We start from the raw sequence: 27,852 nt of genomic DNA, 5'->3' as shown, positions 1-27,852 counted from the left end.
AAAACTCACCTTGTTCTATACAATCATTACAATTCATGAGTTAGACACTCAAAATAGATGAACTTTATTAACATTTCTGTAGGAGTACATCCATTACCACAATACACTCATCACTTTATCACCCTGGAAGATTTAATTTTCTCTATTTCTTTAGAGCTAAGAATCAATGTCCCATTTTTAAACCGCCCCAGCTGTCCAGACGGAGCCTCACTTGAAATGGATTTTCTTTTCTTGATTCTGTCAAAACAAAAATTGGGGAAAAAAGAAATTCATAAATCAAGGATGAAAATATACACACTTTGAGGTGCATCTAATGAATCACTGAAAATGGGCAAATCCATAATGTAACAAGAGCAACATACAGTTGAGGATTTTTTTGGTCAAGTATTTATTATTTGTCAATAATAAATACCATATTTACTGCATACTCCTTTATTCTGGCAGGTGGTAAAGTTCTTGGAATTGCCAAATTGGGGACTAAGAGAAAAGTTACCTGCATCTGCAGGAGGAAGGCAAAAAAAGTATTCTTGACAGACAATCTAAAGCAGTCTCATGTTACTGAAGATCATTGATGATAATGATGATTAACCACCATTGTGCCTTGTGCCACTGCAACATGGTTTTTCATAGAGGGGCACCAACTTCCACATCCAAATGGTCAAACACGTAGTTTTTGCCTTCATCTTCTGAATCAAGGTTTAAGTTGACTTCTTTAGGAGTACAGTTTTGTGGATATCTTTAAATAATCAGATGTTCAAGACAGAAAATGCTCTCATTGTTTTAAGAATTGTATAACAAGAGCTTTTTTCATCTTTAAAGGCAAAACAGATATTTCTTATCAGCATAAATGTATTAAGGTGAACTACTGGTCTGCCTTCTGTCAGTCAGTTTAAGGCACAATAGCGTCCAGCACAGTCCCAGTTTGATTTCAACTTTCAGCTTAAGTTTCTTTTACATAAAAAGTAAATTACTATAAATACAGATTCTGTTACAGATGAGAACTAATTCATATTCATACCCATAATTCACACCGAATGCAGTTAAAAAGCTCCATAACCATGGCATGTGCCACAAATAAGATATACTGTATACTTTAGGCCTATTTTACCTTGGACTTTTCAACATTTGAAAAAAAATATTGAAAGGAATATTATAAATCTCCATGAGGTAGTGAAAGAGACTCCTATTAGAAAAAAAAACAAGGGTAATGACTGTATAATGACGAGGGAAGTCTGCAAACCAATCTGCTTTCCCTCAATACAGGAAGCCTAGAAGCAGACAAACCCTTTTCCTCCTGGTCATACACACCATTCATTTAGTCCAGGGAAGTGACCAGTTCTAGACAAAATCTTATCTGCTTCTCTCCCTTATGTGCAATCTCAGTCTTGCTGGATACAAATTATTTAATTAGTCCAGATGTGTCTCATTTCACAATTTTGCTTTCTTAATAGTTGTCTTCCTCCTAAAGCCACCTCTCAGCACCTCCCATTCCCCTGAGAATGTCCCAAGAGTTATTCCCCTCAAGACCTGTTCATCTGATTCAGACGGGTTGATGAAGGTAACAGACTGGTAAACTTTTATGGATACTTTATGTGTATTACATACACAGTGTGTGTATTACACTGAAATGGCCACAGTTATGATATTCCAGACTGCTTTGCTATTTTTTTCTCCAGTAGACAGATCACAAGAGAGGTTTTAAACCCAAGATGTGAAACATGAATGTGAAATGTAAAACACTATACTAGGACAAAGGTTTTGACTCCAGGGTTCAAAAGTTTTCTCTAGTGTCAAGAATGTCAGCTTGATGCCATTTTTATTTTGAGCATGCACCGCAGCCTAAGATACTTCCAAAAGGCCAAGCATCTACAGGGAATAAAAAAATGCAGAAAACTGTGGGAGCGTGGGTACATACAATATGAATTATGAAGGGGTGAATAAATGATGTTCTCTTCTCTACTGAGCTCAGAACAGTCCAGTTCACTGTTGCCTGTACTGTATATGACTATGAACTTAACAGGACAGGGGAAAGCTACACCTCAGAGCAGCAGTGTTGGGCGCAAGCACGTATGGCACTCTATGCTGTCAACTTACCGTGATTCACTTTCTCTCTTCTTTTTTTTCTTGGTCTCCTGAGAAAACAAGAAGGCAGCAAGATAAAGCAAGGTACTTTTAGCACAAATTCAAACTGTTGCATACAAAGAAAGAAGTGGTTAAAAACACATAAAAAAGAATGGGAGATTACAACAGTGGACATTTTAGATCTATATTACCACATGTTAACTTGGAATGGAAAAAATGTTAAATTCAAGACGCATTGCTTAGAGCTTAGCACATGAACAGATGGGCCTTTTTTTGCCAGACTATAAATGGTAAAATATTTTGAAAAAAACACATTTCTCTTTACAAACTTCATGGATAAGCTAACCCCCATCCATTTTTGTCCTCCTTCTCAACTCACAAATTTCATGTCTTCTTTTTCCTTCTCTTTCTTCTCTTTGATCATTTGCTGGTAAACTTTATAGTTGATATACTCCCTCTTTGGAGGCTGCACAAAAGAAGAGATGTTGCACAAGAATCTCTGCATGGTTCCAGAAGCACAACATTTGATCTTAATTATCAGTGGGATTAAGTAATTCTGTACTCAACTGAACAAATGTAACTGTTTCCTATGCAAGTAACTGTGGGCCATAGGCTAAGCCTCTACTGAAATAGAATGAGTAGCTCACTCAAGGGTACAACAGCAGTATCTCACCTGGACGTAGTACTCACAAACTTCCAGTTACATGTCCAGAACCCTAAATACAGGCTGCCCTATTATGGCCAACAGGTTATTTTCTGGGAAAAGGCTGAAGCCTTTAAAAAAACTACTGCATGCAGCTGTATGGTTTTAAAAATCATGACAGATTTTTTCATTTGTGAGTTCCAGGGGTCTAACCTTTGCTCCAAGCATTATCGCTCGCTCTTGTTCAAAATTCCTCTGCTGCTCCTTCTGATATCCTGTGATGCCAAATCGGTGAACTTCAAACCGGGCCTGAGAAAACAGGAAAGCAAAACAAGATGGTTTATTAATCCTTTTTGTTGAGCTTAGAAACACATAAAAATTGTTTCTAAAAGATCCAAAAACAGATGCATTATATTGCTTTACAAAATGGGTAACAAGCTTATTAGCAAAAATTAATTTAAATTATATTAAATGGCCTTTCCCAAAAATGTAGTTTTACAGCATATAAGTTAACATTATTCCAAATTAAATTTCCTTTTTATACTGCATTATGTTTTAAAGTCCTTTTATTTTAGCTTTATTCATTGATGCACAGACTGTTGTTATTCAATTATTTCATTTGTTTTTTGGCATCCCAATTCCTTTTTATCCCACATGTCAGCTCTAGTAATTAATAAACTAATGGGGGGGTAAATCTGAATAAAAAATAACCACAAGGAGGCCAACTCATGATACACATGATACACAGCACTACTGTATTGTACCTAATAAGTGATGTGGTTCTGAAAAAAACACCTTCTGCGTCAGGCACAAACCTAACAAAGTAACACTATTATACAGTTGCTGTTTTTTTAAATATGAAATACCATTTATCCACCCCTTTTATAACAGCTTTATCCAATACAGGGTCGTGGGGGAGCAGGAGTCTATCCTGACAAACAATGGGCTCCAGTCCATTGCAGAGCACACACAGATATGCACACTCTCACATCAGGGCCTATTTTACAATTAACCTAACGGTATAGAGGTTAAGCCCTCAAAGGGCTTGGCCAGTTGTGCGTCACTGCTTGAGGAATTACAGTCACAGCCAGCACGTGGCACAGCATGAACAGGAGTTTGGGACAAAGAAGGATGTGGTGTTTGCAATCGTTAGAACCGGATGAAACAAAGGGGCACATGAAGTAAAACCAATTATAATTATTTATTTACCACACTTTAAATAGAAAGTACTGCTGTTTTCAAAATTCAGCATACAGGTTACATTTTAACAGGAGGATGTTACTCATGCAAACAAGGAAGGCTGTAAAAGCTTTGTCAATTAAGGAATGAAAGTGCTCTGTAAAAAGGTTAAAAAAAAAGGATTCTTCACATAGTGTTCAGGGTGACATTAGCTGCTAGTACTTCTGCTCCAGAAGTCAAGATTTACATCTTAGCTCTTTTATAAATCTAAAAACACAAATACTGTCTCTGGAACTCATAACAGCTTCCATTCACCCATAAAATACCTTATCCAAGTCAAATTCTTCATTGCCTATTTGTTTGTCCTCCTTTGTTTTGGTAGCCTGGAAAGAACATAGGTAAAGGTTACAAATATGAGAAGGTTAATCTGGCTGTTTCTATAATTTCTATAATAGCTAAGCTTTCCTAAACTTTTGACAAGTAGCTTCTTGAAGGAGCCCAGAGGCATAATAAGAAAATTACTTTCAGAAACCAAACATGACCATAAAGTGAATGTTACTGCACATTCAAAATTACAAAATGCATTAAAGAATAAGAGAAATATGAATACATTTTAATTACATTTATGTCAACATAATGTAGGTATGAAAAAGAACAGTACAGTATTGCTCCCTTTTGCAAAGAACTTCGATAGGATGCATTTGTGTGACAATGCATTAAAATTATTCTGACCTTATAACTGGAAGGCTTAGGGTTTGAATTCCAGCTGAGGCACTGCTGTTGTACCCTTGAGCAAGGAACATCACTCATATTGCTTCAATAACTCTGAGTGATTTACTCTATAGATGGATTCAAATGCAAATCACTTAAGGTAAAGGAGTCATTCACACAAATAAATAATACTCTTAATTCTGCTCTGATAAAAGAAACTAATAAATAGGAGCACCTCTAAAATGTTCTACCTACACATTGATGTTTCTATCACTCTCTAGGCTAATCACAGGAGTTCATGACCAAAACTGCAAACGATAATTACCTTCACAATGGGGACTGGGGTCTCTGTGATGCTTGTTTTCTTCTTTGAAGGATCTTGGAATACCACAATTTCTACTTGCGCTGGCTGCTTTTTCAATGGTGCCTGCACCCTTTGAGTGCCGGTGTCTGACTCAGCTGCTTGTCTGCTCCTCTGTTCTGACTTGCAGGAGGTTTCTGTGACCGTCTCTTTGTTGCCTTCACAACCTCCAGCGCCGAGCAGTGCAGAGTCATTCACTTCCGCCTCAGTTACATTTCGGCCTCTTTTCTTTTGGGATTTCTTTTTCCTTTTCCTCCCCACATCTTCGCCTTCGCGGAAAAAAGACATGCTTGAGAAGTTTAATATTTCCTGAAAGGACAACTGAAATAATTCTGCTCAGATTTGATGAGGGGGACCATATCGCATTAGGTTTTATCATGAGTTGGCTGTGAGAAAAATAACAAAATTGTGATGCTTAGTATGTTATTCCCATTCATAACAGATATGCATTTGAAATGAGGAATTCATGAAAGATGCCTGTATTTCCCTCAGGCTCCACCCCCCATTTACATGCCCAAATCAATCATTCCATAAAGAAAAAGAAAATCTGGAAAATGAACTTTCACAATCAGTAAACTGTCTATGCATAAGATAATACTGATGCTCCATTTCAGGTAAGTAGCAACAAAGACACCCAGGTTATAGCAGAAGGGTAGCAAATATTGCTAGCAGTGCATAAACAATTTAAAAAAAATTGAATCAGGTCTGCAGGCACAATCAAGAACACATTTCAGTGTCAAAAAATAACAAACTGAGGTCAAGAGGCACAGAAATTATTGATGGCTGTTAGATGACTACACTAAAAGCAGTCATGTTTCTCATGTTTGTGTGGTGGCTGCTGAAGCATCACTCCGTCACCACTATCCAGCTGCATTTTTTTGTTACATCAAGATTTCAATATCTTAAAAGCCAACTAGATCTCCATCTACCTTAGTCGGTATGTAAATCACTACACTGAGTGTCACTGCTGTAACACTGGAAGTTAACTCTGTGGTGACAGATGATCTACTCAAGTGGTAACAGAGAGCTTGAAGAGCAAACTGCCCAGGACTGAGGCTTACAGAGCACCAGATATCACTAAAGAATTGTTAGGTGCTGTTTGTCCTGTTGTCATTGCTTTTTGATTAGAAAGACAGAAGCCAAACCAACAAAGAGCAACCCCAAAGACATCAACATAACTCTCAAGTGATTTGGGAGGGTTGTGCAATTAACTTGTCATCACTGTGGCAGTCTATGAGGGCACCAGTGTAAAGACAGACAAGGAGTCTGAAGATAAAGCCAGGAGGAGACCAAGGAACTATGGGCAGCCTGATGGATGAGGTCTCAAGAGTTTCTCAACAAATGATCTTGCAAACGGTCTTGCAGTTTACCACATACTATAGAACTTTAACTTGTAAAGAAATACTGAAAATTGGCCTGTGGTTAGCAATAATTACTATGGTCTGTTTTTTTTTCTTGCACCAGAAGTGAAAGTGTAGCAAGTTCAGGGTGAAGATGGTATACGACTCAAATACATTAATTTCTATAAACACAGAACATAACAGCCAGGTAAGAATGGGAACAAGGCAGCAGGCTATAGAGCACATTTTATGTTCAAATCAGTCACTATGGTTTGAAATACCCTGTCAAAATCTGTATGAGGAATCCGGGTGAACTCGAGGTAAAAAATTACCAATCAATTACTCTGGGTAAAACTGGGAAAAGGCTATTTTTAGTATTGCTTATTATAAAGGGTTCGGTCATGTCTCACCCTAATCTACTGTGTAATGGGGATCCTGGCACAAAAAAGGCTGCAGTACATCACCCAAGTGGGTGCTGCATGTGGGTGAAGTAGGTCCCCTATAATTTAAAGAGCTTTGGGATGAATGCGCTATACAAATGCAACTCGTTGTTATTATACAAAATCCCTCTACAATCAGGAAGATTGTATTCCTTATTCACCTAATCTTTCACTATTATCCGACAATTTAGATTGGACTGGTTGTACTTGACATCGTCTAAACAAGCTGGATTAAATAATTTCGATGCCCTGCTCCCGTTTTCTAGATATAACAAGAAATGTGCCTTAACGTCACAAACACTATAAGGAGATTTGTAATAAAATGTAATGTACAGCGTGTACAATACAATCGTGTATGAAATAAGTAGTGTTACTATCAGAATTTTGTATTACAATATATATTTCAAGAACAGCAAAATACAAAATCCAGAAGCACTGTACGTAACGCTAGACCAACACCAGTGATTAATACAGAACAACTAATGTTTCAGTTTCGCAGAAACAGCTTACTTACCGAAATCATAAAGCTCATTTAAGACTGTGTCTAAAATGGTAGGATCTGCCTCTTCAAATACTTCCTCGGTTTTGTTTCGCTTCATTTTTATTTTTAATTTTATGCTTTATAAATATAAACACATCTACTTCCCAGCGTTAATATATATTGTTCTACCGACTATAACACAGTAAACTGTATACAGACGCCATCATTTCCCACGTGGTAGAAAGCGGAAACTGCATTTGGTTTGTCCATCCTCGGCCACCGTCAAGCTTCCTCCCACGCCGGAAAGCCGAGAACGTCTGGTGAGACAGGCACCGCCCACCAAATACCTGCTGCAGAGTAGAATGTTCTGCAAGTCTGGCGTTGGGTGTACTACCTGAGCTCAGCCTTACATTGGTTCAGGATCTATCTTGTAACATTTCTTTACTTTTAGAATGGCATCTAAAGCATTGTATTCGGTACGTATGGTGCAAATCAAAAACCTTTATATCTGACGTTGAATAGATATGCTCCTTTTGTAATGTGTTGTGACTGCTGTCATATTTAATTAACGTATATAAGTTTGTTATACCTTTACTACACCTTCTGGGATTCAGACGGGAGACACACCAACCCCATTTCCACGACTGGGACGTCCAAAGTGACAAAGTGCTTTGAAGTTTTATTTTGATGAAACTGTTACGGTCTTTCCCATTCATGTGTTAATGACCATTTTCATATTCTGTGTTATGAGAGCCATCGGAATCTCACAAAATGGGTTTACCTTATGGCTAATTCCACGTGCTTGGTTGGGTCCCGGATATAAAGAATGCTCTATACCTTTCCCTGCAAGTAGATGCTGACGGGCAGGGGGAAGAAAAACTTTTTATGCATGGCTTGTGATGCAAAATTATGCGATTAGGTTGATTACCTGAAAAGCAATACGGCAGTATTTGTACAATGCTCGTGTCAGTTCATAAATTGCATAAAGTTTTTTTTTACTGTGCGGACAAGCTCATATGTTTCGTTTTTTGGTAGTTTCATGCTGTGGTCTTCGTTTTCTCGAATGGTGATTTCACGTCCTTTCCTGGATGCGTGTCGCCTTCCTTTGACAGTCCTGAACGCCAAGCTTAGAATTAACATGAATAACAAATCTTCATATCGTAAGAAAACGTCATCATAAAAAATACCATTGTGTGCGTACAACATTTGTTTCTGTTTTTATTTAAAGCAACGTGATCCTGCATTGAGGAGGAGAGACGACTTTGAAGATATTTTGGACGAGAGGCGGAACTCCAGCGATGTGAGATACGCTCTGAGATGTTACACTCCTGTGCTCTACAAGGGAGTTGTTCCCTGCAAAGCCAGCATGCTCAAGACGATGGTGCTCCAATCTGATCATCTTCGTTATGTTATTAAGCAGGTAAGGCAGCAAGATGGAGATTTTTTCCTGTGGTCCTACATTAATCAGATGCTTGTTTTGGAGGTTGTTTGGGGGGTTTTGAGTCTCGCTGCTACATTAAATATTTCTCAAAACATATCCTTTTACTCTGTTCTTCAAACCATACCAATGGAAGTTGTTTTCTGCCTTAATTTCCATTTTTCCTTTAAAATTGTTGCATTTTGTTTTGCTCTTGAACCCATGACGTTCCAGATATTACACAAGTTACAGTTTATTAATAAAATCTTTAAGGACCTTCTAGGATTTATTGTAGGTAGTGTTTATATATTCAACATTGATATATTCCTTGTGGAAGAGCACAGAATTTCCACGATTTTGAAATATCCAAAGCAATGACAGTACTTTGGAAAGTATTTGATAATCTGCAAGCATAATCATATACATTTCAGTTATAATCAAGTTTAATGTACTTACAAAGTGGATACAAGGGTAGACAAAAAGATGGCAAATAAGATACAGGGTGGAGCCCTGGGCTCAGTTTCGGACCTGGGGCACTATCTGTGTGGAATTTGTATGTTCTCCCTGTGTTCACATGGGTTTCCTCCAGGTTCTGCTGATATGTCAATTGGGTAGTGTAAAATGGACTCTGGTGTAAGGGTGTGTGTTTGTGTCTGTGTGTGCCCTAGTCTGACCAGCAGCCTATCCAGGGTGTTGTCCTGCCTAATGCCAGTTGCTTGCAGGGATAGGCTCAAGCTCCCCCGTGACCCTAAATTGGATGAAGTGATTAAAAATGGATGGATTTAGTATAATATTTTCAGTTTCACTGGAGTAAGCTGTTTCAATACACTGTTTCAATTCTCCATATTATTGATTATAGATATCCTGGATTTATCTTGCAGCAGTTATATAATCTGATTGGCACGCTCATTTTTCTGACAGATGAGTGGTGAAGGTGCCATTTTTACCCATGATTTTCAACTGAAATCTGGTACACTATGGTCATTAACAATCTCCAAGCATATTAGGAAAGCAGTGGGAGTGTTAAACCCCGTGTCATGGCGAAATCTAATTCCTTCTTCAGTTTGGATTAAGGATTGTTGCCTGCCCCACCCCATGAACATCCGTGTGCTCTCATGATTCATCTTGGATATTGTGAAGAGCTAAATGGTTTTGGGTGTGAAAAAATTTGCAGATTTGTGTCTATACACCTGCAAGAAACCTGCCTTTCTTAACGATCATTTTTAATGAAATCTCCAAATTTATACTTGTGCATTGTTGCCTTAAACGTAGACTGAAATGTATGCATATTCATTTATACACAGACATCACAAATATATTATATTTTAGTCTTTGGTTTAAGGCTGTAGTGTAAATCTTCACATGCCAAATAAGTTACCTATGGAAAAGATTACAGTACTTTGTAAAATTAACCTGTTGTGGGGAAATTGGTTTGAGATGTAATGCATCACTGTAAATAGTAATTATATACACTACATATGTCACTGTAACTGATTACTTAAAAAAACCCAACTTTTTAATTTAAAAAAGTAACTTATTCTAATACATTACATTTTGAATGTAACTTTACCCAACAATGCTAAGTTGTCACACATACAGATATCCCATCATCTACCATGAGTACAGGCCTATTTTTCTCTGTTCTCAGTTTCTTTTTTAATTTACTTTTCCATAAAGAGTATTTAAATAAATCTAATAATAATTCTTTAGTAAGGTGACTACTAACAGTGAAACGAATGTACTGTATGTGCAGATATTCTTTGTTGCTTTTTATCTGATGGGACATCAGTAAAATATCTGCTTTACTTTGTGAACCACATAATGCTTAGATGTTTGTGAAATCAATATACATATCCTTTGTAAAAGGCCTAATAGAATTACGCACCTCCTTAAACCTAAGTAAATTGTTTTGGCTATTTGTATTTCACAGCTTTTCTCCAGCTTTATAGAAATAGGAAGGAAGTTGTTGATGTACTGAAGTTGTAAAAATGGCTCTGTGAATTGAGCCATTGATGTCTTATTTGTGCATGATCCTGTTTTTCCTAATGTTCCACCAGCGCCATAAAAAAGCACAAATCATGTTGTCCTAAATCGCACTCCGTAATGTGTAAAATAAGTTACTTTAAACATGTTTCTTTCAAGAGTGCATCTTTATTTTAATTATTTTTATCTGGTGCCCCCTTGGTTTGGAACCAAGCCAGCTGTGTGTTTCTATGTCTCAAGTCGTACTGTAGCTCTCATGCCATTGGGAGGACAGGGAGTCAGGAAGCCACTGGGTCACTGGTTCTCTCACTCATACCTTAAACTTGTAGTAAAACCAGGTCCTTGAGAATCCCTGGCTCAGCCTGCATCACATATCCTTAGCCACAGAGCCACTGCATCGCCCCGCGCTATATCTCAGCTGAACAAAAATATTCATTGCCTTCTATTTATTAATTGTTATTATTAAGCATAGAGGATTAGCCATAAATTATTAGGTGTTTCATTTCTAGGTGATTGAAGTTACAGATACTAATGACAGAAGATTAAGCTCCTGGTTTGTTTAAGGATGTCTAAGCTCGATTCCTCCTTATCCTTTGGGATCTTGCCTAGATGTCGAAGGACACAGGGGAGTCGCCTGAGATTATCCAGGAGGAGGCAGCTGTGATCCTGGAGGAGATGGCCCACCGGCTCCAGCTCAGCACAGTGCGCCTTTTTGCCTTTGTCTTGAGCAAGGCCTTCAAGACCCTGTTCCGGAGAGTCCGAGTAAACGAGGAAGGCATCCAGAGGGTGAGTCCTTATTTCCTATTCCCTTTGAGAGATTGATATTGGTTATCCTGGAACCTAAAAAAGGCTTTTTCTTCTAGAACAAGTTTCATTCAAGTCTTGGTTCTCTGAGGGCTATTTGTTTCTTTTGAACTTTGTTAACGTAATTTACAGTAATTATGGGCTCAATTGGACAATCTGATATAGTTTTTTAATATTTTGGTAATTTTTAAGGCACATTTATTTTGTGGTATAGTAGTTAGTCTAAAGGCCTATTGATTTTTTCCTGGTACACAAAAGAAGTAATGAAATATTGCATTAATTAAATACAAGCATCCATTCATTTTTTGAACTGCTTTATCCAGTACTTGGTTGCAGAGCATATCCCAGCAAGCGACTGGCAGAAGCCAGGACATGCCCTTGACGGGGCATCAGTCAATTGCAGGGCACACGCAGAAGACACAAACATGCACACACACCAGGGCCTGTTTTCCCAGGAAACAATCAAACTACCAGTATGTCTTTGGACTGTGGGAGGAAATTGGGTGCACGTGGATACTATGCAAACACAGGGAGAACATACATACTCCACACAGACGGCACCCCAGGTTTGGAATTGAACTCTGGGCCCCAGTGCTGTGAGGCAGTAATGTTAACCACTGTGCCACTGTGCTGCTATATAAAACACTACTGATGAAAGTTGGCTTGCTTGATGTGTGTGCCAGCTAGTATATGCAGAATGCTTCAGATTCATGAACTGCATCAGTGTGCATATTAGGGGTTTGAGAAAAATAAAAGCTTTCTCTATATATGGTTTAAGCTGTTCATTTTCTTTTTTTTGAATAAATTTAGTTATCCTTCGCAGGAACCTATTTGAATGGCTGCTAACCTTAGAAATGATTCTTTCTTGTTCTTCCTTCTCAGCTTCAGCAGGCTATTCAGGAGCATCCAGTGGTGCTGCTTCCCAGTCATCGCAGTTACATTGACTTCCTCATGCTGTCCTACATTCTCTACACGTGCGATCTCTCCCTGCCTGTTATTGCGGCTGGAATGGGCAAGTACAGTACCTTAAAAGCTTTGGCACTAAAATCTACACACAGAGGTTTTCCAAGGTTGAAGGGAGTAAACAAATGAAAGCTTTTTGCATTCTGGATGAATCAGAAGGAATCCCATGAAGACATAGTTCATCCAGATCGGCACAAATGGAATTTTCAAAATAGTTTGCAAGAGATTTGATAGCATGGATACAGCATGTTTGTATAGATCAACTTGATATGTTTATGCAGAAGGGTGGGTTTGCAGACTGTCAGCCTAATATATAGCAGAAAGAACCACTTGGGATTTGCTTACGTAGCTCCCGACAGTCCGTGTTGTTTAGTAGAATAATGAAACAGTCAAGGTACCTTGTTTTAGATTGTTTTAATCCTTGGTTCTGTGTCATCTATTTTGCAAGCATGCTGAAAATCAAAAAAAGCAGATTGCAGGTTGAATCGTCTTCATTTGTGTTGTACAAAAATGAAATTCAGAGGCTGAGAAAACAAAACTGGGCCAATATCAGTCTGCAGTTTGCAAGATATGTAATTTTTGCACAGAAAATGTGCAAAATCTATTCCATTTGTAAAGGAGAAAACATTGAAAACGAAACTGTGAAACCTGCTGAACGTCTTCCTGTAAATGTTAAATACCTTGCAGACTTTCTGGGGATGAAGTTTGTTGGCGAGATGTTGCGAGCATCTGGTGCTTTTTTCATCCGGCGTTCGTTTGGAGGGGACAAACTCTACTGGGCTGTGTTCTCTGAATATGTGAAAACCATGCTAAGGGTAAAGACAAAGACTGCACTTCATTGTATTGTTTATGTAGATGTGCTTTATTCAGAATTTTAATTTTTTGCTGTAAGATATTAGATTAAAAAGATTTTTTTCTTTCATTCTACGTTGCGAATTGCATTAAGTCAAATGACATAAATGTAATTTTCTTATAACAAAAATAACAAAAATGTTGCAAGAGACAGTCCTCAATTCCTAAGTGTTTCAGTGTATTTTTTCAGGTAGGTATTCATATCCTGGCAGGCTTTTAAAGTGATAGATGTTCTGTCCACTGGACTGTCATGGATGTTCTCTCGCAGTCTGCATGCTTGTGTCCTCGGGGTGTTTTTCCTGCCTCAAGGTTTTTCTGCCCTGTGCCGTCTGCAAATTGAAAACCAAGTGCGACAAACACAAACATTTCCATGAAACACCGTATTCCTTTGAGAAACCTATGTATTTGTTTCCCGCCGTTCTGATCAATATATGCCATTTTGTTCTCATTCAGAATGGCTTTGCTCCAGTTGAGTTCTTTTTAGAAGGAACCAGAAGTCGCACATGCAAATCCCTGACCCCCAAGACAGGTAAGCAGAATGAAACTGTTTCAGGCAACAGAATGACTTTCCATCCTTTCTGCTGTGAACAGCAGTTTTAATTTTTTCTTCCCTAATTGGGTCCTCATACCCCTTTAAATAAGACTGTAAAAATTTAACATGAATAATCAATGAATAATTATAAAAAATACAACTTTACACTTAGCTCATGTATCTACATTAACACTTGGTTTTCTGGCTATGTGATGTGGAATTAAATTAGACGTAAAAATGAGAAAATCTAATAAGGTACTCAGCTAAGGAACATTTCTTTTTTTAGTGATTTAAGCTTCACAGTTGCATATTATGTGTTGATTGAGTGGTATATCTCAGGCCTGATTACATTGCTTTTGTATTTAAGAGCACTTAAAGGTAATAACAGTTAATTGTTACACAGTAATTATAAACAGTTATTAAATGTGCTCCGTTTTTAAAATTTCATAATCATGCTATTCTATACAGTTCATACAGTCATTCTAATAAAAACAGGAAGGTTAAGGTTTTTGTGGGACATTTCAGTTCTCCAAGGTTTTTCCTCTGCCATCTCTCATGGCATTGGATTGACTCCGTCACATCTTTAAGTGCAAAGCTATTGGTTATTTTTGTTTCCAACAAAAATACGTGTTCCAGTTATCAAGATACTAATTTTGAATTATTCTTTTTAATCATATGCAAATATTTCTTTTAATGCACTAATTTGGAGTTTTCATTTGGGAAGCTTGAAATTTCAAGAAATGTTGATCTTTAAGCTGTGAAGCAAAACATACATAACACTTAATCTGAACACTTTTTGGATTTTTCTTTTCAGGGCTGTTGAATATTGTGATGGAACCTTTCTTCAAGGGGGAGGTGTTTGACATTAGTCTGGTGCCCATCAGCATAAGTTACGAGAGGGTGCTAGAAGAGGCACTGTACGCTCGAGAGCTTCTCGGAGTCCCCAAACCTAAAGAGTCTACCTCAGTACGTTGCTGTGTGGCCTCTTCTGAGGTTTTATCTTTAGTTTCGTATCGATTCAGCTGTCACATTCATAGAGGAGTCATTGAGAAGAATTATGCACAAGCTACTTACGGTATCATCCACATTTCCAGAATTTGTTTAATGGCTGGAATTGTGTGTCTCCAAATATTAAGGTAAAATCACAGGTTTCCACACGAAGAGAGTTTGAGAAGTCAGACAACAGGCTGTGCAGTATATAGAAAGATAAAGAGGAGATTTCTGGACTTCAAAAGCTGTGATCTGCCCTCTTTAGTCATAAACAAAGACAAAGTGTAACAATGGCCACTGATCCATGAGGCGATGTTCTGTGAATGGATGCAGGAATTTAATCAAGTGCTCTTTGAAATCTGTTAAAGAGCTGAAAGTGTAAAAAAATGTTCCACGCCGTGAATTAAGAACTTAATTATATCCGTTTATTTAGGACTAACAAGTGGCTCTTCTGATTGCTTGTTCCGAGTGCAGTTTGTACATTGTAAGTTTGAGCCTTCGTCTTGGGTCATGACATTAAACAACCATCGGGGTTCCCTGATCAGCAGTGCGCTGCAGACTGAATGTCACCAGGAATAGGGCAGAGATTAGTAGACCGGGCTTAGTCTCTTGACATCTGCGTCTTCCCAGGAGCCTGTAGGCTTCCAGTGATGTCATTGAGGGACTTGCCATCCCCCCCAACTGTTCTGTAAGTCACTGCAGAGCTTCAAAAGACGAGCGGCTCCATTGAGCGTCTGTGCTTCCTTGTTCTCCTCGTCTTTGCTGTAAGCTGAGACGTAAGGAAGCAATTTGCGTTTCCAAATTGGTTGAGTATGTAATAAAATCATTTAAAATTCTGAAAAATCTATTAATTTAGCAAATGTAAACGCCAGGATCATATAATCCAGCGTACATACAAAAGATGCCAGTCCTTCATGTGTCTTTTCCTAAACTACCTTATCAGTAGAAAATGAAGAACAATGAAGGAGTACAATCACTGTAAAACTGTGACTGGAAGATACTGTACAAACCACCTTTTTTAATAGAGCAAAAATAAGTGCTGTGTGATAAAGCCAATGTATTTTTCCTTTTCTCTTTCAGGGGCTATTAAAAGCAAGAAAAATACTCAGTGATGATTATGGCAGCATACATGTATACTTTGGCCAGCCGCTATCAGTCCGGAGTCTGGCACAGGGGAAGATTGTCCGTTCCCATTACAACTTGGTCCCCAGGTACAAACAAGGACACGAATAGCCAACATTTACTTAACTGCTACCCTATGTGCTTACCTCTTAGATTGTTCTAGGCAGTCTCAGATACACATTTATAAGAGAACGTACGAGTTGAGGACCAGTGAACAGTGGCTTGCTTCAGAACTCTTTGCATGGCTGAGAAAAACGCACTTCATTTTAATCAGCTAAAATAATATATTTTTTACTTCAGTATTTCTTCATTTATCACAGCAACATCTGTACTACATTGCAGTATACAGTATGCCTACAAAGCAGATTTATATGAAACTTGCCTGAGGAAATTACTGTGTTGTCATTAGTTCTGAAAGGTAAATGGCGTTTGAAGCTAGACAGCTTGAATGTGAAATTTCTGGTTTCATTCCGATGATGGTTGCCGTTTCCTGTTTGTAAATGAGTGGTTCTCAAGCCCTTTGTATTATATTGACTTGTGACATTGTCAGGTTCTTTTTTTTCTTAGACAAATTCCCAGGAAACCTAGCAAAGAGACCCAAGCCTTTGTCAATGACACAGCATACAAGATAGTGCGCCTGCAGGAAGAGAATATGGTCCTAAGGCCCTGGGTGCTGGTTGCTTCCATTCTGATGCAGAACCTGGGTGGGATAGATTTATCTCTCCTCGCCGAAAAGACTGGCTGGCTGAGAAGTATAGCACAGTCTTTTGGAGCCTTCCTGGACTGGCCTGGTATGGTATGACATATTTAGAGATGTATGCCCTGTGCCATTGATTCTTAAAATCTGTCTGTATTTTAGGTTTGTTTTAAAAGTAGTGGGTTTATTTTGTAGTTCTCAGTTTTATATTATTAGTTTCAAGCAGATTTGGGAGTTACAGTATATCTACAGGTTGATAATCATGTTTTCAATAATTCGAGCTAAAATGGTAAGTTTAATACATGAGGCTATTTGTACAGTACCACACCTCATCTTGTAAATCAAATCAATACTGCAAACATCGTGGATACAGAAAATCCTTTCTGTAGACTAATTTCTCGATTTAATTATGAGTATCAGCTAAAATTAAAACCAACAGTTGTTGTGAAGTGATAGTCCAGTGTTAGAATATAAACATACTATTTGATAAGTCTTTGATTCAAAAGTTGGTGATATGTACAAAAGATATATATTACAAAGTTCATATTTGTGTTGTCTGCCTTTGTTTCAATGACGTTAACCTGTTTCTTTTCTTCCTTCCAGATCATGTATCCATGAATAAGATGGTTTCCTCCAGTGTGTTGCTGCATCATGACATTGTGACCCTCACAGGGGGGTGTGTGGTGCTACTGGAGGGACAGCAGGGGCCCGAAACCCCAGAGGAAGGAGTCTTCAGGCGTGCTGTCACTGTGCTCATGTGCGCCTCCTACAGGAACCAGGTGCTGCACATCTTTGTGCGTCCAGCACTGGTCTCTGTGGCAGTTCATACAACTGGCAGCACCAGGAGAGGTAACAGTTTGACTTTATCCTTTCTGTCTCCATCTTCAGACTTCTATATAGAGCAGCTTGCTGCTGAACATGGCATCATGGTAGTTTCAATAAATATCTGTAGATCTGCTGTTCTGATGTGGCAGCATGTATTTGTAGAAAATGTCTTGGGGAGGGGTACCAGTCAGATAGAAATTCTGTTTTCTTATGTATCTGGTCACAACTAGACAATTCTTTTAATTTTTTATAACTTTTTCTGCTGTAAGATTTTTTTAAATATTTCAACACAGCTCTTCACTCTTACTTTTCACCAAGTACAAGATCTTCTCTAAGAAACTAACTTTACCAGTTGATCTTGTTTGGCCACAGATGCCTATCTGTAACCAAAACTTGCATCCCACTGTCCCACAGGCCAGTAAACCAACTCAATGCATAACAATAAGAACACCCCTGTCGAGCTCCCAGATAACCCTTTTGCTCTTATTAGCCTGTTCATTAATCCAGAAGAGTGGCTAATTCCACACATTGCCAATCCATGCAACTGCTTTCCCTCACTGTAATTTCACGCCCCCTGAGTACCAGTTACTCATTCAGATTAGCTCTTTCATTCAATAGGTTCTCTCCAGTAACGGACAACATCTTGGCTCAAGGCCCCACCACTGCACCTGTATTTTGAACCAAGATTGTTTCTGTGTCACAGCCACCTCGCATATCCAACAAAAGTGACATGCTGGCTGTTTTTTATCTTTTGGTACCAAGTGTGCTGACATTGCCAGAAATACTGGTTAATCTTTGATTGTGCAGCCTGGATCTGGTGCTGCTGTGGTCTGTTTGCAATTGCTTATCTTAATGGCTCTGTCATATTCCATATTATTGTGCAAAGAATAAATTACTTCTACTTACTTTCACCCCATCTTCCGCTGGCTTTTCTGTGTTATGTTTCAACCATAAAAGCCAGACAATAAAAGGATACTAAGCATTTTTTAACGTAATGTTAACTTATCATTTCATTTCCTGACTGTTATAGCTCCTAAGTATTTATGTCCTGGTCTGTTTGCTTCCATCATTTCTCACTCTCTTGTTATAAGAATCATCATAGATTTTTTGTCAAGACATTTTCTTCTACTAATCCTACAATTATGATAATTATACAACAATCAATGAGAAGGCCAATGAAAGACTAACAGATATTTTGATAAAATTATCCTTCATTCAGATATGTTTTTGATGTTTCACTGGCAGAAGTTTTTTTGATGTATTTTAGAAGAAGTCTTCGGTTGTTTCAGCTTTCTCTGGAATGTGTTTGCCAATGAATTTATCCTCTGTCCAGGAAGCACAGTCCAGGTACTGTATTTGAAATCTCGGGATCTGTCAATCTTGTTGGGAAAGAGCGACAGCCTTGGTCAGAAACAGACACTACTCTTGCAACATGCTAAACACTGACAGTGAAAACCAGTAAAGGTTTATTACTTCATATCTAAAATGACAGAACAAATTAACAGGCATGCATGTATAAATGTTCAAAATGTTCTAAAAAAATAAATGCATGTGAACAAAGTTTGTGAAGGACAAACCATTATTTACCATGCTTTTTGAGATTTATGCTATAGTCCAAGTACTGTAGGTAGCTGCGTCAGCATGCATAGGCTGCAAAGGAACAAGTAAAGGTTTATTCCATGCTAAAAAGAGAATAAAAGAAATATAACGTTTTGGCATCCGAAGAAGGCTCCACAGCCTAAATGTTTCTTTTCTTCTCTTTTCAGCATTGAATAAATCTTTACTTGTTTCTTTATAGTGTTATGTTTAAGTTCCTGGACAGTGGTACAAATATCACTGTACTGTTTATATAAAAGTAGATTTTATATTCAGTCAGAGCTGGGCATTAGGTACAGTATACCAGTTAATCTGCAAAGCTTGTTTTGGTACTGTGGGAGGAAACTGGAGTACCTTGAGAAAACTCACATGGACACAGGGAAAACATGCAAACTCCACACAGATATCTCTCCAATTCAGAACTGACCTGTGACCTATGAGGCTGCAGTGCCAACTGCTATGCTACTGTGCTGCATATGGTTTTGCCCCAAATTCAGTTACATCAATGTGCTGCACTATTAAATCAGACAGATTAGATTTCCATTCTTAATCATTTAAAAAATTGCAGGAGCATCATGGACTGTAAAGATTTTTAATGTTTTCAGACCTACAGCTTCTGCTGGTCAGTTTGTTTTAGGGTTGCTCCAATTATCCACTGCATTTTCTCTTCAGGACTTTGAGGAAGCCTGTTACTTGCTGATGAAGTGTGGAGCTGTTGAAGTATTAAAGCAGGACATTCTGGTGACAGAGAGAGGCCATTCGATCCTTTCCTTTCTTAGGGCTATGGTAGAGCCCTTTCTGAAAGGTTATCAGGTATATTTTATTATAATTTATCTAAGTGAAAATATGCTACAACTCTAGATGCATGTCATTCAATATTAAAATTATTTTTGACAGTATCCATTTAATCTTTCACTGGGTATATGTTATACTTGAGTACTTCTGTAGAACTTGAAGAAAATATGTATTTGATTTTGGTTTGGTAAAATATTTGAAATCTTTAAACAATTCAGGTGAGTGAAGCTGGGAGCCTGTATTTGTAAGAAATGTATGTTTGCAATTTTGTGTGTACAGTGTATATACAGTATATATACAGTGCCTTGGAAAAGTATTCAGTCCATTCTGATTGATGCACTATTTTCTGAAATTACAAAATGAAACATACTGCTTTTTTCAAACTTAATATTTTATTTAAAACCTAAATGGTCAAACTTTAGACTTTGTTTAGACTAATGGTAGGAGTAAATTAGTAAAAACTAAAGAGAAATGAAATATGTTTGTATAAGCATCCAGATCCATGAACTCATTATGTGGTAGAAGCACCTTTGTCAGCAGTTACAGCTACAAGACATCCCAATCTTTGTAGATAGGCTTGGTGCAAGTTTTTCCCATTATTCTTGACAGCTTCACTCAAGCTCTCTCACATTGCTTCGCGATTGGTTTTGAACTGCAGTTTTCAAGTCTTTCGTTAGACTGTCAATACGATTCAAGTCACGACTTCACTGGGTGACTCAAGAATATTCAGTTCATTTCTTGAGCCACTCCAGTGTAGCTTTGGCCTTGTGAAAGATGAAATCCCAATTTTAGGTCTTAAATAGGTTTTCCTCTGATTTGCCAGTACTTTGCTCCATCTATGTTCCAGCCGTGCTTGACGGTAGTGTTGGTGTTGGACTGAGTAATGCACTATGTTGAGATTGCATCCAATTCCAATTTTATTTTGTCTTACCAAAAAAAAAATATTGCAACATGTTTATCACTTAGGTGCTTTGTTGAAGATCCTATGATCCTATTTTTTTAAGTTCGGTACAACTGCAGTGAAGTGCATTTACCCTATTGAAAAACATCCCATATTCATCTGGTAATCAGTATATTTTACTTAATTAGCATTTATTGAAGACGCACTGACAGCTAATTGCACTTTATTGTTATGATTTGGATATTATTAGTTGTAAATCTAAGGTACAATAAAGTTCTTCATATGTGTTGAATTACTGGCACCTCCCAGAGTTTTTAGTGCTAAACTTGGTAATGCGTGTGCTGTGCTGTCATGCTGACATTTTCATTTTTCCACATTAGACGGTGTGTCAGTACCTTTGTGAAGAAGTCAATGACGGTTTTGCCGAGAAAGAGTACGTCCCTGCGGTCTGCACCTTCGCAGTCAAAAGACTCTTATCAGGTCTCTGGGTTATCACTTGCAGAATGTTGTGTAGATAGGAGAGTAGTACTAATGTGTGCTTAGGGCTCTGGGTTCTGGTTTTATCTGATTAAACACTTCTATCCATCCATCTATTTTCTAACTGTTTCATCCAGTTCAGGGTTGGCATTCAAAAGGAGACTGCAGTTAGAAAATGGATGGATATAATGTTACACTGGATTGAAATTGTGTAAAAAAAATCCAAAAAAGCAAAAAATCCATCCACTTTTTGCATTCCATCATCATTTAACTTTTAGCTCATATAAGGTGAAAAGCATTATATAAATACATTTATTGTTTGTGGAAGTGTAATTATTATCATCTAAGTAGTACTTAGAGAAATTGCTTAAAATAATACCAAAAGGTGATGGGATGGGGATGCCATCGAGGCGGTGTCGACTCATGGTGACCCTATAGATACTTCCCCTGTCACTGTCCATAGAGTTTTCATGGCAAAATACGGAAGTAGATTGCCAGGCCTTTCTTCTGCGCTGATAGTTGTTGCCATTGTCATGGAAATGTGATCTTCCGCCTCCAACACCACCCCATACTGCTGCTGCCCAGTATGGGTTATTAGGGAACCTTGCGCCCAACGTGGGACAGGAACCCACTACCCTGAGTTTGAGTCACATGCTAAACCAGGAGAGCTCGTCAGGGCCCTACCAAAAGATCATACTCCTTCAAAAAACATGTGTGGCAAGCACAACAGGGTATTTTACAGTGAAACTACTAGTCCTGTGGTGATCAGCTTTTGTTCACCATAGTGAACCATAGTTCCACAGATCCATAGTTCATCAGATCTTAAAGCTCACCATGAGTTTGACAGTTTGTAAAGATAGAACAAAGGTTTTGAATGCTTAATAAGTTAATTGGTTTAGTTAAAATGTTCTACATTGTGTTGGAACTTATTTAAATCCTATCCAACAGACTGAGTTGAACAAAGATTCTGCTTAAGTGGTCTAAGTTAAATTTTTCCAGTTCTGGTTCTGCAGGCCTGCACATCTGCTGGTTTTATTCCAGCTGTTCTTAATGACCAAATTGAAACATCAACTGGACCAACAGATTGTTTATTTGGAATATTTTCCAAATTCTCCAGGACCAGGATTAGGAAGTCCTGATTTAAGGGAGATGCACAAAACCTGCTGAATTGTGGCTTTCCAGGATAAGGCTTGTCCACTGCAGCTTGTCCCTGAAAAAACTAAGATAAACACAAACCAATGTGTTTCAGTTATGCTACTTTCCATGCTTTATTAATGTAAAGGAACAAGTAAAGGTTTATTCCATGCTGTAAATATAAGAAACACAATGGTTTGTTTCTCCCCTTTTTTAGGATGGAATAAACCTTTACTTGTACCTTTGCAGCCTACGCACGCTGACACAGCTACCTTGAACTACTATATTAATGTATGCTGTCAAAAGATAGAGGCTATACTGGATAAAAGCCTCCTAAACTCCTCCCCAAAAAGTATTGTACAGTAGAGAATATAACAAACTACAAGCACAGAAGCACCAGGAAACAGCAAGATTATAACAGCTACAGTACAACCTAAGATCAAGAAACAATTCAAATACAATAAGGAATCACAGGAATGTAATACTCATTCAACTTGTATTTCTTTGTGTTCTGACAGGAAGCCTCAAGTGCTATGAAGTTCTTTCTTCTGACATGCAGAAAAATGCCTTAGCTGCTCTGTTGAGGATGAACATAATAAAAAAAGCCAAAATGTAAGTTAAACCATCTATGTGCACCTATATTTGCAGATGTTTTGCAATGTTGAGGATACTGTTCCTTTTACTTTTTTTGTTTACGGTGCATTTAAAAACATCAGTACTAGGCCAGTACTACTAACATTTTTTTTTTTCTAGAGGGAATGCCCTCTTTAGCTTATGGAGTTATCCATGCAAAATATCAATGAATTGAAACAGGAATGGGCCAAAAAGAAACACAAACTGATGTCCAGAACTGCAGTAAATGTTTGGTTGAGGTCATTGCAGCTAAAGGAGGTTCCACCAGTTACTAAATCTGAAGGTTCACATTCTTTTTCCCACATAGACAGGGAATGTTTAAACGTTGTGTTCAATATGGACATCGTAAAGTACAACTGTTTGTGTGTTATGCAACAGTGTTTTGACAGAACCACGTGTGAAGAAAACATTTGTTTACAGACCAAAATGACACCAAAATCATTAGTAATCGCCAGGAACACTCCAATAACATCCTTTGATGCTTTTGTACTCGATCTTTTCAACTTCAGATCCCTTCTCACAGTTTACAGTCTTTACAGAAGTTCGCTCATATTTTGGGAAGACTATTTTTTCTATTCGTTTAGCTTTAGAGTCTATGAATCTGTGAAAAGGTTTGTAAATTGTAAAGACAGCAGAGAATTCCACTGAACCATACTATTCCATACCCCATACAATCTCATTTTCTGTTGACCTCTACTTTTTTCTGCATTAGAAACTGAATTTCAGATTTTATTTCAGAGCCGATGAAATTTTTATGAAAGTGAATAAGATCGCTGTGAACAGATTAGAAGACTCACTAGGTAAGTATGTCAGAATATTCAATCCATGTAAACTTCTTAATATTATTTCCTAGTGGGTCCAGTTTAACATAGTTTTGTCTTAAACAAATGCAAATGATCTGTGGTTGATAAACTCTTGCGGATGTGTTTAAAAATTAATTGTTCTTGATGGATTTTGCTCTCCAGTTTGAAGACCATCATAGTAGTTATTTTCCTGCTCTTTTCTTTGTTAAAACATTGAGACGACAGCCATTTCACCATGTTTAAATTGGGTGCTCTGTATTACTTTACATGCCTTTTAACAATTGCAACTTCTATGATTGTTTTCATTATTTTGTTTCATACATATGTTGAATTTCCATGGTTTTTTTCCATAAGAATACTATGGTGACATCTGTTGAAGCAATTTGTAGCAAGATTTTAACTTTTGAAATATTATTATACAAACAACTTAAAATCCAATTAAAAAAAACAACAAAATAATTGTTTGAATTGTTTTCTGGGAGGGGTTTGTGGGACAGTATTCAACAGTTAAAACCTAGTATCAGCTACAGTACCCTTATGGAATGAAATGAGTATTCCAGAAAATAATGGCACAGTTATCACCACCACCTTGTGTGTAGAGGATACAGCTGAATGGATGCAGTTTAAATATCTCACACCAGTGGCAACTGATATTTCACCCTGCACATATCCTATACAGTATATGTGATGGTTCACTTTGAATGTGACCAGAGTGCTAATTATTAGCCTGTGAAATGGGTGTGTGTAACATCGGTTCTTTATGACCGCAGCGTTATAGCTGTTGGGATTTCAGGGGATCCTGCTCCTGCAAATATGTATGGGTTTGGCGTAAGACCAGCATTGAATACCAAGCCTCCTGTTTTCATGGGGTGGCTTGTCATTTTGGTATATTGTATTTTATAAAATATTTTTGCTATATTTACCTGTTATTTTATGTTTGGCCAATTGGAAGTGGGTTTTGAAATGCTTTTCTGTTACTAAAGTAGAAAAGACTGCAGTCAGATTTTAAATTTCTAAACAAACCTTTCAAACTTAACCAGATTCTCTACATTCTCTTTTCTCCTCCTTCAGGCGGTAAAATACCCTTTCAAAAACCTGTCGTCGCTCGATTGTAGTTCAACTGCCACATGAGGAAAGAAAGCAGCACCTGGGAGTTACTGATGCCTTCTTTAACACAATGCCAAATTAGCCAAGTCTGTGCAGCTATACCAAGTGGAAAGGCAATTTGATTTCAGCTTCTGAAAAGACTTGACAGACTGCCATTGAAGGCAGCCTTACTGTTGAAAACAGCAACAAAAAATGCTGTTCTTATTTTTATTCAAAAAGAAAATCTTTAAAAAGGTCAAAGTTAAGGACTAAGCTTACTCATGTCTGTTACTCCTGCAGTTGATTGAACGTGCTAATGTTACCAAGGCTGTTTTAACAGTAATACAGTGTGGTAACAAATCGCTAATGTATATAAATATGATTCACTTCCCAAGCTTTCAGAGCATTTACAGCAAAAATAGGTGTTAACCAGCATCACCGCCTTTGTTTGGAATTTCTTTCTTGGTGCACATTTTATTTTTTTGAAAGTATTTATATATGAAACCATTGAGTTCAGCAGGGAGCTGGGCATGTTGCTTTGTGTGATTAGGGAGAAAAATAGATTTGTAAGCAACTTTTGCCTGGTTTGTCAATTTAATGTTTTATTAGTTGCAGCTGAATCCTAGAGGATCTCAATCATTGAGATGTGCCATTATGGTTATATTCTGGGTTAGAAATGCATTGTTTAATGGTAGATTCTGTCCTTTCTAAAATGTCAGGAGAAGATTGTTGCAGTGGTGTTTGTCCATTCTGTAGAAGTGAAGAACTTAATAGGGTCTAACTTGCACACTTTAAGCCATATTGATTAGTAAGCTGTTTTTATTAACGAAAGACTCTCTTTTGTCCTACATTGTCTTTATAAAACAATGGTCATGCTATGGATGAACATGGTGCTTAGTGTCACCCTTTATCTTGTTTTAAGATTTGATAAACAACTACGTACATGTATATTGAAATTTCAGCACTACTTCAGTGGAAGTCTAGTCTATAATTTGGTTCTTCAGTTATACAAGTGTCTGTTAGCCTGGCACATTTTTTTTAGAAACAGTAAAACAGCAATGCATACATTGTCTATCTAGAATATTCCACTGTGAAAGTGCTGTTCAACACCCAAATGAAAGAACACAGAGTTCTGGACCCTGTAATATGAAATCTTCATCCCAGTCTTATAGTACAGCACAGTTATAGGTCAAAGAATTGAGAATGCTTTCAATTAAGGATTGCATTTAATGTCTTCGTGTTCATTTTTGGATTATTATTATTTTGTTCGGTACAGAGAGATATCTATGGTCTTTGTGATATCAGTGTCAAAACCCTCTTTGTCTGAACTTTACACATTGAATTTTTACGAATAGCAGTTAAAACAAACTTAGAAAAGATGTCACTGATGAATATAATTTCATAAGCACTATTTATGAAATGAAGTAAGTGCCAATATCTTTGTTTGAGAAAGTATCAAATGTACTTGAAGGGTATTAAATTGGCATCCTTTTTTCCCCTTATGGTACCTGATCCATTCTGTATGTATTGCTAAGACATCACAGTGGTGTTTGACTTTATTTGTGCTTTAAATGCATAGCACTTACTGTACTAAACCATCACAAATGTAGGCTTAATGAATACAAAAATAATCCATTTGTAGTAATCAGTACTTTTAAAGAAACATGAAATATTGCATAATAGCATGCACATACTAAGAAAAAATTACTCTTTCCAAAAAACGTGCACACTTCCCTGGACAAAAGCACTGCATCGTATAAAAGCCAGAGCAGTATGGCCAAAACCATAGCATCTCATTAATGAAGGCAAGGATAGGATTGATAAATGAGACCTATTATTTTGCCTTAAAGAGAACTTACAATAAGCACCAGGAGTGTAATGAAAGGACAAAGAGACCGAGTATTTTCCTCCTCCACTCCCTAAACTGGCTTTATTTTACACCAGAGGTAACAACAGTTTTGCAGTTCTGAGACCAAACTCCATCCTGCATCCTACATCCCTTTGTTCTTTGTCCCTGGAGTAGAGATTCATTTTCTGCAAATTGGAAGTTCACATTCAAGGATCCCTTGAAAACAAAGGAACAAAGGAAGTTTCATATGTAGCAGTGTTTGAAATTAAGTGTTACTCACAAACTGTCCTATTGACAACTTTTACAATGGTTTGATTAACTGTACTTTTAATACATCATTGTATATAATTCTTATAAAATGTATGTGCTTTCAGTTTGGAGGTCTTTAGATAAGGTTGAAAATCCTTGCTCAAAGACAGCAGGGAAAACAGGTGTTTTTCACAGTCTGGTGGAAAGGAACTAAGTCTCTTGACCTAGAACTAAAAATTGGACTGGAGCGAATCTTAACTGAGGGTCTTCACAAATCCTGTTTTGGGTTCTTGTTAAAACTTGTTTCCACCTTCGCACTCAGATGAGTATCAATTAGATGTTTATGTAAATGAAGTGGAAATATTCTCCAGATCATGCAGAAGTTATTTCTGGGGACTAAAAAGAATATTTCAAGATGTTTTATATACCTGCAAGTTACCTATAACTATAATGCACTGTAGATGTTTGCTGGACTTATCTGTACTTAAGCTTATTTTCCTCGTAAAGACAGTTGAAATTATCTGGACCTCCATGTCTGGTATGATAAAAGAGATCCATGTCTGTTATTTTTGAAAATTTTGCACTAACTGGTCTTGGAATGTTGATGCTGAAATGGCTCCAGGTTTTTTTCTGTTGTACTGTGTGTTGCCATTGACTTCTGTACACCTGTTCTCAATGCTGTTAATCTTCTAAGCTGTTTTTGGTAAAGATGTGGTTATATTAATGTAATAAAGGGTTTTCCTGTTTTCCTTTTAACAATAAAGTTTCATTAAAAGGCTTTTCATTATCCTTAGTTAAAAATGTTGACTTTTGAAAAGATTTCAAATTATTGCTATAATCTGTTTGCAGGCTGAGTAGGCCAGGGTTTCCCACTATTGCAAGTACACATACCCTATTTCTTTTTCAG

General features: G+C 37.5%; 2 protein-coding genes across 4 annotated transcripts; one reads left to right on the top strand and one right to left on the bottom strand.

Annotated features, from left to right (window-relative positions):
* Positions 1–40: 40 nt before the first annotated feature.
* fsaf1 (40S small subunit processome assembly factor 1) lies at positions 41–7,490 on the bottom strand. 2 transcript variants are annotated; one of them, XM_088625032.1, is made up of 7 exons: positions 7,271–7,490; positions 4,941–5,245; positions 4,231–4,287; positions 2,939–3,034; positions 2,458–2,548; positions 2,095–2,129; positions 41–237 (listed from the first exon to the last, which is right to left on the bottom strand). In XM_088625032.1, the coding sequence occupies exons 1-6, from the start codon at positions 7,353–7,355 to the stop codon at positions 2,101–2,103; spliced, it is 663 nt and encodes a 220-aa protein (XP_088481158.1). In that variant the 5' UTR covers positions 7,356–7,490; the 3' UTR covers positions 41–237; positions 2,095–2,100. The 2 variants fall into 2 exon arrangements, with proteins under 2 accessions (XP_088481158.1, XP_088481157.1); XM_088625031.1 differs by having other exon boundaries at positions 2,095–2,132; positions 2,462–2,548.
* A 62-nt stretch (positions 7,491–7,552) lies between these two features.
* gnpat (glyceronephosphate O-acyltransferase) lies at positions 7,553–27,723 on the top strand. 2 transcript variants are annotated; one of them, XM_088625025.1, is made up of 16 exons: positions 7,553–7,713; positions 8,466–8,657; positions 11,247–11,423; positions 12,324–12,453; positions 13,092–13,219; positions 13,710–13,785; positions 14,603–14,754; positions 15,859–15,989; positions 16,468–16,691; positions 17,201–17,446; positions 18,693–18,769; positions 19,691–19,831; positions 21,095–21,194; positions 22,844–22,937; positions 23,697–23,758; positions 24,833–27,723. In XM_088625025.1, the coding sequence occupies exons 1-16, from the start codon at positions 7,690–7,692 to the stop codon at positions 24,874–24,876; spliced, it is 1,998 nt and encodes a 665-aa protein (XP_088481151.1). In that variant the 5' UTR covers positions 7,553–7,689; the 3' UTR covers positions 24,877–27,723. The 2 variants fall into 2 exon arrangements, with proteins under 2 accessions (XP_088481151.1, XP_088481150.1); XM_088625024.1 differs by having other exon boundaries at positions 18,690–18,769.
* Positions 27,724–27,852: the final 129 nt, after the last annotated feature.

This window comes from Lepisosteus platostomus, chromosome 3 (assembly GCF_059453375.1).
Source record: "Lepisosteus platostomus isolate fLepPlt1 chromosome 3, fLepPlt1.hap1, whole genome shotgun sequence".
NCBI lineage: Eukaryota > Metazoa > Chordata > Actinopteri > Semionotiformes > Lepisosteidae > Lepisosteus > Lepisosteus platostomus.
This window is presented reverse-complemented; position numbering and strand designations above follow the sequence as displayed.